Source organism: Haemorhous mexicanus, chromosome 1 (assembly GCF_027477595.1).
Source record: "Haemorhous mexicanus isolate bHaeMex1 chromosome 1, bHaeMex1.pri, whole genome shotgun sequence".
Lineage (NCBI taxonomy): Eukaryota > Metazoa > Chordata > Aves > Passeriformes > Fringillidae > Haemorhous > Haemorhous mexicanus.
Genome location: NC_082341.1, coordinates 139464570 through 139480024, shown reverse-complemented (window position 1 = coordinate 139480024; position 15455 = coordinate 139464570). Strand labels below are relative to the sequence as shown.

General features: G+C 41.4%; 1 protein-coding gene across 5 annotated transcripts in view; it reads right to left on the bottom strand.

The window, feature by feature from the left end:
• OXR1 (oxidation resistance 1) overlaps window positions 1–15455 on the bottom strand; it is a 264414-nt gene that overhangs the window by 228762 nt on the left and 20197 nt on the right. For all 5 annotated transcript variants that reach the window (XM_059865204.1, XM_059865222.1, XM_059865245.1 and 2 more), the window contains exon 2: window positions 1966–2044. In XM_059865204.1, the coding sequence (XP_059721187.1) occupies window positions 1966–2044 (79 nt within the window). The remainder of the gene's footprint in view (window positions 1–1965; window positions 2045–15455) is intronic.

The following is a 15455-nucleotide window of genomic DNA, read 5'->3' as shown; positions in this document are numbered from 1 at the left end:
CTTGGTCACAATAAATACTTCTATATGAAAATTAAATTCAAAACATACTGCAATAGTTAGAATATCTGTCAAGTACTCAATCACTGCCTAACTAAAACATGGTACCAATCTCAAAATACTTGTAATGTCTTCACATAGAAGGCTACTATTATGGAGGTCCACTGTGACTCTTTCCCTCCTTTTTTTAATTGCAAGTGATTCAGAACAATCTGCATAAAGTGGGGCATAGCAGAACACAGTACAGCAGAGGAACAAAGAGCTTCTGCTCCTCAAATGCACTTTTTTTTCATAAAACCTTGTTTGTAGATATGGAAGAGAATTTCACATTGCCTGTAATACTCTTTATGAGGAATTTTCATTTGCATAGTAATCAAGATTAAATGTATGAAGAAAAAGATAAAAAAAATAAAATTTCAAGCCAGCAATCAAACACAATTCTTAATTTTGCCATTGCTTTATAACACTAAGAAAAGATAAAGAGGTGATCCTAGGATGGAAAAATTGTTTAGGTCAGGCTGTAGTGAGTTCATAAGGGGTTGGCAAAAATAACTAACCTGCCTGTAATATAATAAATTATTTCACTTAGTAGAATGTCTTTGATTTAATTGAGCACCAATATTCTGCAGAGACAACTAATTAAAAAAAGAAATCCTCAAATGGGAAGTGGTAATTGTATGTAATGTAATTGTTACTGTACCCTCTTCAGCAGTTATCTCATACTCGTCACACTGACGAAACAACAGATTCTGTCCTTATCTAAAACTAGTCTCCTTCTACTGCAAAGATACCCTAAAAATGCATTGCTTTTGTATCTTGTATACAAGGTAGCAGTCTGGAGTTGGCTGCCAGTCCCCCTTCAGCCAGACACAAACTCCCTGCTGAATTCTTGCCCCTGTGAGTGGGAGCACAGGAGATCAGGGAGCCCCTGGCAGCGCCCTGACTCCAGCAAGGCTGCAGCTCACACCAAAGCCTCGTGCAACTCAAGCAGGAGCTTCAGAATACCAAAATACTGATTTTTCTTATCATTTGCCACCTCTGACTCCTGCAGACATGCAAGATGCAGCTTCAAATGTGGGGAAGGGGAAGGCAGCCTCCCCTCTTCACAATTCAGAAGCGTGAGGTGTTTCTCCAGGTACCAGATTGAAGGAGCTCTGCTGCTGCACAGGGCAAACACAGGCTGCCATGCAATGGGGGCACAAGTGCTGAAGCCTTTGACTAGCTTCTACTAAAAACCCACAAGCCTGCCAACAAGCACAAAAAACCAGGGAGTTCACAATGAGGGGAATGGTCTATAGTATCTCTGTTTCACAGGGAAATCTCACTCCCCTGCAGAAGACCCAAAGGTGCAGTAGCTGATAACCTGAGAGGGTGCCCAGGGTGCCAGGAGGGCTCCTGTGGCTGCAGGAGCTGGGGGGGAAGCAGGGGCACACTGTCTGATGACAGATACAGATTACCTGATGCTTATCAAAGATGCAGGAAATAGATTCCATGGACTCAAAAATTATGATTTTTTTGGAGACATTTAGGCTACAACACTGAAGCACAGAGAGTAACAGATGGACACTACCTCATATCAATACAGACTCCCTAAAATGACAGAAAAGAACCTATCTTACCCTTGTGCTTTGCTGTCCTAGTGTTATTTTCCATACTAGAAAGCAGGAGGGATGTCCTCCAGCACTAGTACAGTGGCATTCTTACACATTATACATTTGGCATTCTTGCCTTGGGGATTCTATTTGCCATTTAGGCTACCTGGCCTGCGTTCCACGTACCTGACAAAGTAGACCAGAGCTTTACAGCAAAGCAAACCTAACCATTGTAATAGAAAAAGTAACATATCTAGCTGATGTGTTTTGTATAACAATATTTTTAGAAAATGTAAAAATTTCAGATTAGTCACAACAGCCATACTATTTTGGTTTGTTTGAGATGAAAAGCACAACAAAAACAGTGGAAACTGACCTCTTAGTGCCAAACATGATGGTGTGGGCTTGTTTCACATTTATGAATGCAGTGCTCTGCACAGGCTGCTTATATAGACCTGGATGAGAAGAAAAAGAGATATTTTTAAATCAAGAAACTCAAACCCTTGATTTTAATAGCCTGAAAAATAAATATACATAGTAAACATCTTCCAGTGAAACTTCAGGGAATACCTGGTAATTTTAGAGAAGTAAAAAGGTTAGCAAAAGTATGCTAAGGCTAAGAAACACGAGATAAAAGTTAAAAAAACCCTAAGACTAAATCCCCCTAGTAGGGCTTAAACCTGACATTATTAGAGCAGTTACTCAACAAGAGTTAGGCATAATACTATATGATAGTGCAACATCTCAAAGTCCTTGCTTCTTACAGTGAAATTCATGTGCCCAAGTGAAATGTGTGAGCTTGAAAGCAGCAAAACACGTTTTCCTGAACTTCCAGTCTGAACAAAGCTATATAAATTTATATCTTAACTGTGTTTTGGTGCTCAATTTGTGGAATGACTATCTCAGTAAATTAGTAATTTTTCCAGAAAGAAAACAAGAAATTTCTTATTATAAACAATAAATTTCTTGCAGTAGGTCTACTTAATACAGACGTCAGAAAGACATCATCATTATTATTATTATTGTTACTACTACTATTACTATTTATTACTATTGCTATTACAAAGAGAAATTCCAACTTTTACGTAAAAATATGAGATTAGAATATTAGAATAATTAGGTCAGGAGAAAGTGCCTAGTCCAGCCTTCAACTCAAAGCAAGTATAATTGGATCTTTTTACTCAGGGGTATGTCAGCTTGGGTCTTGAAAATGTTCACAACCTCTTCTGGAAATCAGTTCCTGTACCTCGTCACCACCACAGTAAAAATATTTTTTCTAACATCTAACCAGATTTTTCCATGTTATACCCTGTGTCTACTGCCTCTTATCATATACTCTTATATATCATATACTATTATATATCACGTGTCTACTGCTTCTTGTCATACCTCCAAGAAAAACTTAGCTCTACCTCCTCTACACCCTTCACTCAGCCACTTGTTGACAGTACTAAGGTGGTCTCTTGCCATCTCTTCTGACCCTGAGCTGATTCAGCTCTCTCACCCTTCTGTTGAATGCCATTTGCTACAGTCCCCTGGCCAGCTCATTTGGTATCCATAAGCTCACATCCTTCTTGTTCTGGGGAGCCCAAAACTGGACATAGTGCTCCACAGTCAGTCTCACAAATACCAAGCAGAAGGCAAGGATCCCCCCCTGACCTGCTGGCTAAGCTTTTGCCCACACAGCCAAAGGAAACAGGTGACTTTCTTTGCTGTAAGGGCACACTGCTGGCTTTCGTGCAAACTGCAGTTCACCAGGCCCCTCAGATCCCTCTCTGTACCACTGCCTCCCAGGCATTTCATCCCCAGCCCATCATTTTACACAAGGTCATCCCACCCCACTGGCAAAACCTTGCACATGCTTTTGCTGAAGATTCCTGTAAGATTCCTGCCAGCTCATTTCTTCAGCCTGCCCAGGTCCCCCTCAGTGGCAGCACTGCCCTCCAGCAGCTCCTTCCCCAGGTGAGTCAGTGCCTCACTCAGTGTGTGCTCCCAGGAGAGGCCCCTGGGGCTCTGCAGCCCCACACAGACCAGCAGTAGCCTCCCTCGGTGTGCCACCCAAGCCAAGGGCTCCAACGTGCAAAGGGCTTTGGCACCAGTCTGTGACAGGGAACATGCCCTGTGGGGTGCTGAGGCCACCCCTGCCCCCCCTCCACACCACTGCAGGCAAGTGTGAGCAGAGATGCTGCATGTCCCTGCTGCACTTACAGGTGGGGCAAGGTTGCACTGCTGCTCCCCAGGAGCTTCACCCTCCCAAAGCAGGATTCAGCCATTCCCAGGAGCATCCAGAAGCAGCTCCCAGAACTAAAAGCAGAGGCTCAAAATGCTGCACAAGCTGGGAAAAGCAACTATGTTGAGAAGCCCAGGCAGTGCTCTGGATGCCCTGCATCCTCCCAGCTCCTCAAATCAAGCCACTTTTGCAACAGCGGCAAAAGCGACCTGTTCACAGCACTCTGCTCCACCATTGCCTAAGGAGCAGCTTTAAGTAGCACCTGGAAAGTGCAGGCATGTGCCAGCCCCTCCAGATGAAGTTTCTGCCACCAGGTCCTGCCCACGAGAATGCAGGAGCTCCCAGCCCTGGTTCACCTCCCTTGTGACTGCCACTGCACACACCCACTGCCCTCACCATGCATAATATTGATGCTAGTGCAACCTCTCTGCCCTTCTCCCAAATGTTCAGTCTAAAGCAAAAATAGCTTACAAACTCAGACATTCTATCTTAGTTTAGCTGATTTGTTAAATGTAAATGTGATACCTAAATACAAATGTTTTGTCCATCAGGAAGAAGCTGTGATTACATGATCTTGACTGACAGGAGAATTTTTGTCTACAAACTCCCTTCTAAATTTGTAGGATGCTCTAGGGGACTTCACGTCTCCATGTCAGATCAGATAAAATGACACCAGGTGAAATGGCTTGTTACTTCCAGATGGGGAAGCAGCATTTTCACAGCACTATATTTCATTATGGGTTGAGGCAATGACATTTTTGTCTCAATTTACCAGCTGCTCTTAAAGCATTTTGTTTTTTGGTTTGTGTAGGGGTTTTGGGTATTTTTTGTTTGTTTGTTTGTTTCAGTGTGTCTCCTTAACTTGTACAGCTGCAATGAGTTGAAGGGAGCCTCCTTCTTCCTTTCCATGCCCTCTTGTTCCAGAATCACAGCCTTGCAGCTGGGCAAGAAGCACAAGTATCATCAGCCTGAAGTACATTTTCCTTCCCATGCAATTATTCTTCCTGCCACATACTAACACCAGTCCCTCTACAAGGAGAGCATAACAAACGCCTGCTTCCAGTTATTTGTCTTGATTGGGAATTTCTGAAAGCTTTAAGTAGGCCAAGTGTCCACTCCAACTGAAAATCAATGGTTTTGGGGCATACACATTCCCAGCGTGTTCTGAGAAGTCACACTCCAGTTCCCTATTTGTGATTGTCAGGCTAACCAGAAGCTATGCCTATACTGTCAGATATGCAGCTCAGAGGTGAAACATGATGAGATTATGGATTGCAACTCAGCCTCTGCCCCAGTGCACGTATTAAGTGTCTCAAGCCATGCAGACAGCTGATTATACAACAGAGAGCCTAAATGTGTAAATGTGCTCAGAGATCTGAGTCAGGCAATCATTTTCTTTTAGGAATAACAAGGTTCAAGCTCCAGAATCCAATTTTCAGAGGTATTTAAGTTGTGACCTAGAAGTCCAGCTCCCATATTTAAAAATGGCACTTGCTTATGATCTCGTGAGCATCAGTGGAACTTTGACATGGAAAATTTTAAGCCAAATTGATTCAATCATTTGATGATCTTTTCCATCTCCAGTAAAGAACACCATTCATAAACATCTTACATTAGTAGGCAGAACTGCCTTTATTTTTGCAAGCACTTTAACTGAAGGGCTCTGATGCTTTTTGTCTCTTTTTGGATATAAATAAAAATGTTAGGGATTGACATAAGGTAGTGAAGTTCTCAGGAAACGGGACAAGCTATTTGAGGGAAACCAACAGGTATAAAATTGATGAGTAGCTGAAGCAGGTTCCCTTGCTCTGAAGGTGACTGGTGCAGAAGTAGGAGAAGTAGGAAAAGGAAGGTGTTGCATACAGAATCACTGAATGGTTTAGGGTGGAAAAACCCTTTAAGATCAAACTCAACCATTAACCCAGCACTGCTACCTATCTCAGCAGAAACTTTGCTGGCCTCATCAACTTCCTTTTCCACGAGGCACAACTATACTTTCTGGGGGGAAAAAAAGAAAAAAAGACTGATACAGTAACACAATATATTAAATGAAACTAATTCAAGCTTTGGACTTTTTTCCTTCCCACAGAAAGTTTTTGGTTTTGCACAGAAATGTTTCCCGTAGCATTTCTCTGGTTTATTGAGGGTAACTGTGTCAACTGCTGCCTTTCAGCTGAATCTACTCCCTCTCTGGTGGAAGGTACTGTCCTCAGGGCAAAGTGGCACGGCAGCCTTGGAAAACCACTTTCCTGAGAACAGTCGCTTTGCATGGAAGCAGATGTGAAATATCATTTATCTACTTAGAGATAAATTCTGAAAGCTCTGACTTAACAGCAATACTGATTTCTAAAATGTCTTAAAGAGGCCACTAAAACTGGCACAAAATCTCAGTGAACCTCTCCATTTGCACGAGATATATTTAAGCATAATTTAGAGAGATTCACACTGACTGCTTGAAGCCATGTAAATCTGAGCACAAGGATCAAGAATAAAAATATTTTCAGTTAAGAAACAATTGTATTAAAGCAAAAAAATATGGCAAAATATGTTTGTGAAGAATTACAGAGTAGGATCTTTATCAAAGACCTGGAGGAGGCAATGTAATGCACAACCATCCAGTTTGCAGATGGTCTCATATTAGGAGAGATCAGTTGATATGCTCAGAATCACACAGAATCACAGAACCCCTATTCTGGAAGAGACCTTCAAGATCATCAAGGCCAACCCAGCCCTAACACCTCAACTAGACCATGGCACCCACTGCCACATCCAGTCTTTTTTTAAACACACTCAGGGATGGCAACTCTGCCACCTCCCCAGGCAGGCCAGTCCAGAACTTTATCACTCTTTCCATAAAAAACTTTTCCCTAATATCCAACCTATATTTCCCTTGGCACAGCTTAAGCCTGGGACAGGGCTGCCACCCAGGGAGAGTTGGACAGGCTAGAGGCATGAACTGACAGGGATCTCATGAAATTCAGCAATGACAGACACAAAGTCCTGTATTTAGGAAGGGAGAAACTCTTGCAATGGCAGAGGCTGGGCACTGCCTGGCTGGAAGGGCAGCAAACTGAGAATGAGTCAGCAGCATTCCAGACTTTATTAGCAGGAACATGGCCAGCAGACAGAGGGGAAGGATCATTCTGCTTTATTAAAAAGTCACAGACCCTTCCTGAAATACTGCACCCAGTTCAGCAGCCTGCCCTTGAAGCAAGAAGGACGCTGATAAACTGGAGCAAGTTCAGGTGAGCACTGAACCTCGTGGCCCAGTGAGGTTCTGCAGCCTCATTCCTTTGAGATCTCAAAACTCATCAGAATAAAGCTCTGAACAACCTGGACTGACCTCACAGCTGACCTTGCTCTGAGCAGGATCTACTTGAATACTTCAGAGGTCCCTTCCAAACCAAGTTATCCTGTGATGCTATAAGTCTAGGTATGAAGAAGGGAAAACATAGAAGGGGATGTGAAATGATGGTTGAAGCTGAGATCATTAAAATATAATGCTGGTACAAATACAATGACAGGATAACAGATTGTTTTCTGCTTGAAGGAAAGAGCAAGTATAGCTTCTGTCACTAAATCCACACAATATATTCAGTGTGGTGATGTAGTTGTGCTCTATCACTCATTCCCTATTAGATCATCCAACTCTGCCTGTAGGCAATTCAAGACAAACCCTAACTACTGTAATAGGAAATGATTTCTTTGCATGATCTCTGTGGGCATGCTAAAGAAATGTATTGATTTTTAAATTGGAGAAGAAGACAGGAAAAAAAAACATTTGCCCTGGGTATTTTACCCTCCTTCACCTTCATGGTAGCACATAGAGCTTCCTTTTCTAAGCTTTCAGGATAAAGGGACATTCCTCTACATCTTTTCGATGGTCTTAAAATCTAAGTTCCTTGGAAATCTAAAATGGGAAGGCAGGGGGTAAGACTGCTAAAAACTGCTTGTCCTTCTCTAGGCAGAATTGCTGGACCATCAATTATTTATTGTTAATTAAGCAGTGGATGTGGAGAAAACGGCATGAATACAGAAAAGATTCACAGGCAATATCCAGGACTGATCAGGTTTTCATTATTTTTCTTTATTTACAAAGAATTATAAAGCTTGTTTAAGTTTCTCCCACCCTCTCATCTTTCCTGGCTCAACTTCACTCTTGACTTCTATCTCCCCTCCCAGGCAGCACAGGGGGGATGAGGAATGGGGGTTGTGGTCACCCCAAAACACTTCATCTCAGCTGCTCCAGTGTGGGGTTCCTCCCACAGGAACCAGCCCTCCATGAACTGCTCCAAGGTGAGTCCTTTCCAGGGGTGACCTGTGATGCCTGCAGGGGACCCTGCAGGTCCTGTGACCTATGCCAGCAGACCTGTGCCAGCGTGGGCTCCTCTCCACGGGCTGTCTGTGGGCTGCAGCCTCCTTCAGAGCTTGCACTGCTGTGCCACAGGCTCTCCACTGGCTGCAGAGTGGGTGAGAGTGGATGTCTGCTCCACCATGGTTCCCCAAGGGCTGAGGGAGGGCACTTTACTTTCTTCTGCTCTTCTCCACAGTCTGCAAGGAATCTCTGCCCCAACACCCAGACCACCTCCTCCCCCTCCTTCTTCACCTTGGCGTGTACAGAGTTGTTCCTCTCTTTGTCCCCTCACTCCTCTCTCACAGCTGCCCCACAGGTTTTTTACCCTTTCTTATAACAGTTATGACAGAGGCACCACCAGCATCACTGATGTGCTCAGCTTTGAGCAGCAGCAGATTCACCTTGGAAAATCTGGAGCTAGCTCTGTGAGACATTGGGATGGCTCCTGATGTCATCTCAGGGAAGCCACCCCTGCAACTTCCCCACCACCAAATCCTTGCCACGTAAACCCAGTTTTACTTCTGTCTGATTACAAACCATTTGAGAAAATGTATCAGATTTCCATATGCTGCAGACAAAATATACCACAGTTATATAATTTGCAGCAGCAGAGGGAGGACTGCAGGGATCATAAGTAATTCCATATAAATAAAGATGTAGAGATAAGACAATTCCAGGGACCAAAGCTGATTTGCTGCTCTTTTCTGTACTCTTTTACTCTATTTTGAAATATAGTGGCACTGTAAGCTAATCCAGGATTTCACAAGCATTGTATTTTTTAACAGATAAACACCCTCTCTCCTCAGATTAAATAATGTCAGCTACATGTGATCAGCAGCAGGGAACAGAGCAGTACAGACCTGAGTCTCCAGTCAGACTAACCAAAGGTAGAAACTTCTGGAGGATAGGCAAATGAAGTAAAAGCTTTGGCTGTAATTATCTGAACTAATTCAAGAGACTAGAGTGAGTACAACTCAGATAAATGAAAAAGAACAAGTCAAGTACATGAGTTTATTAGCTATTATCATAAAAAGAGGTATAATAGGGGGGGTTTGTACCTAATTACAGAAGCTAGAGAAAACAGTACTAGATTCATCTTAGGAATACATAGATTCTGTTCTTCAAACTTTGACTTTTAAACTAATGCTATGACAAAGATTTTCATTTTAGCTACAGCTCCAGTGGTAATTACTTATATCTCAATTAAAGATGTCACTTAACTACACAGAAATAGTGATTTCAATATATCAATATCTTATTAAATAGACACTCAAACACTTTCATTTTGTTTAGCTTGTTATTTAAAAAGAAGAGAATAAAAAGAATGACATTTATTCAATATAATGTGAAGAGTATTCGTGCTTAGTCACTAGCTGGTTGAAGAATATACTTCAAGATTTGGTAATGCAGGTTTTCCTAATTGTATTAAATGAAGCTCTTCTCAGTTCACTTATTAAGTCTCCCCAGTCAGCTGCCAAGTCTATCTACTTATTGCTATGTTACCAACACCAAAATATCCCTTTCATTCATAATCACTGTGGTTGTGTCACTGCCATTCATTTAATGAAATTAATAATTTTCATGCTATCTTTTGAGTCACAAATACAGAAATGACAATATAAAATATTTACAGCACCTTATTTTCCTTTCACAAATTATATACATCCAGTTCTGCTGCTTTCTACTTCAGCTCCTTTTGAAGATGAAAGCTGTACAGTGAAGTTCTCAGCTAGAATCAGATCCAAGAGTGCTGCTGCCTACAGCCTGTGTCACTCTCAGACCAAAATTTTGGGCCAGATCTATAAGAATGAGTAAAGAGCTCCTTTAGAGCAAATCTTACCCTTTCAGTTTGGTAAATAAGTAAAGTATTCCACTTCTTGGCACTCTGCAGCTTTCACCCCACCAAGCACAGCTGTAGCTAAGGTGGATTTATCATAACACAAAAGGCTCATGTGTGACTGTGGCCCCTAAAGGCAATTTGTCACTAATTTGTCTCTCAGTACCACCCTGAAAAACACTGGCTGCAGCCACAGTTCTAACTTTTCACTCCTAAAGATCAACAAACCAAGTTCTACTGTTTTTCTTTCCAAGCAGAAGTTACAAAATTAACTCTCACAGAAGATACTATTCTTAGAAGACACATTTATTTATTTTACAAAGTCAGCAAAAAAATTGAGAGAAAAAAACCCAGGAGCACCCCAAAACTGAAACCAGCCAATGATACACTCAGCGAAGAAGAAGCTCAACTTCTAAGGCTCTATTTGCTAGAACAAACAATAAGTGGATCACAGGACTGTCAGAAATTTAATGAACACAGAAGAGTGCTAGACAGTTAAAAGTTATCAGGAGACTACTTATTGTTTAATCTTTGTCCAAAGCAAAATATTATTTATTTAAGCCATTTCTAATACATGTTGGCCTAACTATAACCTGCTGTTAAAAACTTCAAAGGATAGAGATTGTACAACCTGAAACCCTTTGTGATTCTAAACATTGGATATTTGTTCCCTGCATCAGTTGCAGCTGGCTTGTAGCTGCCAAATAAATTTGGTCATATCAGATCTTCACCCTCAGCCAGTCTAGAAGTGAAACAAGCCCTGAGATGAGGCAGGGATAGGTTGGATTCAAATCTCCACAAGGACTTCACCACTCAGGTTCCATGCTAAGCTGCAGACTGGTCAGGAGGCTGGGCTGGGTGGGGATCAGGCCAACCAGCAGGTCAGACCAGGGTGTTTCAAACCCCCTGTACAAAGTCAGTTTGACCAGTAAAGCTCTCTGCTGTCACAGGGGTCTGAGGGGGTGTGTGGTCCCTGCCTCCTACCACTGACCCCAGGAAAAGGTGGCCCCTCAGAGTATTTCCCAAAACCAGAATTCTTTGCCACAACTCAAGATTGTTGTTTGTTACTTTCCCAGCAGTAAAGTTTACTTAGTTCTTTACTCTTTCTCACAAAAGCACTTGACATATTTAAGCACTTTTCTACTGTGTCCCCAGTGGTTTTTTCTTTTTACACAAAACATCCATGTAAAATTAATTTTTTACTAGACATCATGTTTTTTTAGGTTTCTGATCACCCTTATTTACATTTTAAACCATAGATGCCCAAACTGGAGATGGTATTTAGTGGAAACTGAGTAAAATAGAAATTATTTACTATCTTTCATATGGAGATAGTGGTTCTACATTCCATTTTGGTATTTTTCTTCTTCATCATCAGTCTACATCAGTAACTAACATTCAGTTTGCTGTTCTTCTCTCAAGATTTTTTCCCAGTGTTCCTATACAGCTAATCATTTCCTGTCTCATATCTGTAAATTCTTGGAACTCAGCAATATACCACACGTCTCAAAAAGAATTTATTCATGTGATTGCTTCAGCCAGCTTCCTATATATCTTAGTGTGGAAACCATTAAGCTCATAGGAGTTAAGGTTTGACTAATAAATAAAAAAAATAAAATATCTAGTCCATCAATCATCTGTGGGGCCAAAATATCTTTGACACTAAAGCTAGAACAAGTAGCCCAAATGCATCATATTTTACCATCACCCTGCTCACTGTCATGTAGAAGTACAGGAAATACTGCACTGCTGTAAACCTCTGCTGTTCCCAGACCAAGAGCTGGTAAGAAGAAACCAACTCAAAGAATAGATTAAAATTATTTTTACATCCCTTACAACTTCAGATAAGAAATGTCTTATCTGAATTGCACTAGAATGCAATATATTTCTGTATTTTCTTGACATGTCTCCTTTTTTCTCTTGCAGCTTTCAAATTACTTCATCTACTGCTCTCCCCCTGCCAAAAAAAAAAAAGGAAAAATAGTCAGATCTAGACTACCAGAATCTCGCATTCTGCAACAGCAATGTAGCCTTTGACCAGAAAAACAACTAAAGAAATGGGTTGTACAGTCCTGAGCTGCCACAAGTTTGCCAAAACTCTGAACAGGCACCTATGTCATACATACCCTTCTGTAGCAGCTTTATAGCCATGGGCACAAGGAACAGACCACAGAGTCATAGAACATGTTCAGTTGGAAGGCACCCACAAGGATCACTGAGTCCAACTCCTGGCCCTGCACAGGACACCCCAAAACTCCCACCACATGCCTGAGAGCATTGTCCAAACTCTGCTAGAACTCTGTCAGCCTGGTGCTGTGACCACTTCCCTGGGGAGCTGTTCCAGTGCCCAACCACCTCTAATTTCCACCTTTTTCCTAATCTAACCTAATTCTCCCTGCCACAGCTTCCCTCTGGTCCTGTCACTGCTCACCACAGATGAGCCCCCAAGTGCTCAGCCACTCCTGACAGGATGGTGACTTCCAGCCCTTTCACCAGCTGTGTCCTCCTCTGGCCACATTCAAGCACCTGCACATGCTTCTTACATGGTGGGGTACAGAGCAGTGCTCAGTGCTCAAGATGAGGTCACATCAACACCAAACAAAGTGGGATAATCCCCTCTTCAGCCCAGCTGGTGGTGCTGTGTTTGATGCACAGGATGCAGTTTGCCCTCTGGCTGCCAGGGCACACAGCTGGCTCCCACTGACAGGCTGTCCCAGATCCAGCACTCCCAGACTCCTTTCTGCAGGGCAGCTCTCCAGCCACTCCTCTCTGAATTCATACTTGTGCCCAGTGTAACTTTGTCCTATGTTCAAAATCTGCCATTTGGACATGTTAAATTTATGATTAGGAAGGTAGCAGAGAAGATACCAAGGGTTAAAGCTGAGTATTAATATGATCCCTTCAAGTACATAAAAACATCTCTCAGACCACATAGGCTGTTGGAATGAACAGCCCACAAGGCTACTCACTTCAAATAGTTTATTAATAAAAAATAAGATTTTTAATTTGGCATTTGAAACTATGTTCCAAGAAAATTTTGCATGGTGTGTAATTCCTCCCAGCAAAAGGCTAAACATGGGAATTAGAGATCTTTAATATAAATACTTGTGCCTCTCCTACAGTTTAAATTATTATATGTATTCACCAATAATGGTATTCCTATTGCTACAAGAAGTTTATAACAACAGCAGATTATAACTTTTTACAACTTTTGTGGGAGACATCAGTCTCAAGGTTACATTTTCTCAAGTGCTGATGAATTCCCCATCTGCACCCCAGCTGAGATGACAGCCCCTCTGGGTTCCAGGTATGCCAAACACAGATGGCTGTTCTGCAGGGTTTGAGAAAGGGCTGCTCAGATATCAGTTCACTACAATGAATACCAGGTCCCTGACTGCCAAACTACCTTCAAACACAGGATCTACCACCTTTTTTTCCAGGCTGATTTTAGGGAGACAGTATCACAAGAGGTAAGACTATTGTAGCTGTTGGCCCTGGCACTGCCCTGGCACTCCAAAAGATGGCTACTGGAGAAACTGAAAATCATCCTTGTCAAGGGTAATGTTGGTATTACAGGGTTTTGCAACCAGAATAAGCATTTTGGTAATAATAATAATAATAATAATAATAATAATAATAATAATAATAATAATAATAATATATAGGAAACTGATTACAGCTGATTAAGAATACAGGTCAAGCTAATGATTTTGGGGTAAAATCTCCAGGAGTGGGTCCCATGCAACTGTTGGAATAGCTTCAAAGGACTCCATTGAGAGTATCTCCTAAAAAAAAGTGCAAAAATGCCACGCTGGGAGCTGAGCCCAGGAAACCCCAGTTGTAGAGATGCCATAGCCTTCAGCAAGCCAGAAAGCCAGGCAAGCTGCAGGCACACTGCAAATCCTGGCACACCTAATAAAAGACACTACAGTGTGTGCAAGTGAAACTGTTCTTGCATCTCTTTCCTGACATGTTATTCTAAAAGAAAATTTATCACAACTGTTTAAGAATCTTTGGAAAGCATTGCTTTTTCCAGGTTCTAGATATTGGGATGCTCTGTTTGGGCAACAGCCTGCAAGTCCATGTCACTACATTGTAAGAGTCTACAGCTTCAATAAAGTCAGACTTAATTACAGGGTTTGGGAGTGAGACACAAGCAATGAATAGGTCATTCTGGTTGCCTTTGCACTCTGAGCAATCAAATATGTCTGTTGCATAGTAGGTTCTGAAAGAATTAGGAATAACCTGTTAGAGGGAGTGCAGGCTAGTGCACTTTGCTGTAACAAAAACATTGCACATCACCACTGAAGATCAGGAAAATATTGTAGGATTAATTGGATTGACCCTAAGATTTGAAAACGAAACAATATTACAAAAGTTAAAGCAGTTTTCCAAACCTTTATATTCAGAATGCTACAGTTTGTATTACAAACTTTTCAAGATTCCAATGGAATCAAAAGCTAAATGCAAAATGAATAAAAATCAAGCATCAGATAACAAAAACAGAAGGAAATTTACTCTTAGAAATACTTTGAAATTCCAAATTCATTAAGAACTGATAAAATTACTGCTGCAATTATCTAAATACATGAAAAGAATATTCCTACAAGCAGATAAATGCAGCATTCTTGGGTTTATTTTGTCTGAGAGAAAAAAAATCAAAATCTGATCAATAAGAAGTCTTGATCAGCTTTATTCATGAGCAGTTTGGAGCAACCATACATAAGTCAGATGTTGAAATACATTTTTTGAAGCCTTGAGAAAAAAATCAAAATTAAAAATAAAGCCACCAAGCTGTATAGAGAAGACTAAAAAAACGTTTTTCCTCTATTTGTGCTAACTTGCAGTTCCTCCTCCTATTAACAAAATGAATTTTGATAGTTGGTTACTTTGTACACAACAATAAACTGTTTTTCCTTTTTTACCACTTTGAACACTTTTCCTTTTTTCAGGATTTTTTGAAATTTATTTTACCAGCTAAGATTAAGTAGCAACACTGAGGATCAGTTTATTCTCTAAGATCTTTCATATAGGTCTGCTGGGAGGCACAGGCAGCAACTCAGAAGTGAAGTCAAGAGGGATGTCATTGCCCTTGGGTAGCCAGCATTCGTCACAGCAGGCAACCTTTATTGTCCAGCCTGCTATAATAGTTTCTCAGTAGGGAAGGCAGCATGTAGCATCATCATCTTGCAGCATGATGTGCAAGATAATGCCTAAAACCACAAAACTATTTGAAAGGGTCTGTTAGGAGGGAGTGTTTACAGTGGCAGTGGAAGGGAAGAAAGGCAGAATGACCTGGCTCTGTTTTTAGTAATGAACACTGGTAAACATTTTTCATTCTGTATCATGTTCAGAGAACCAAAACAAGTTTCCTTCCATTATCCATTATGGAGTTTTAATGTGGCCATTGCTTGCTTACCTCTCTTCTGAAGTTCTCTCCTTAAC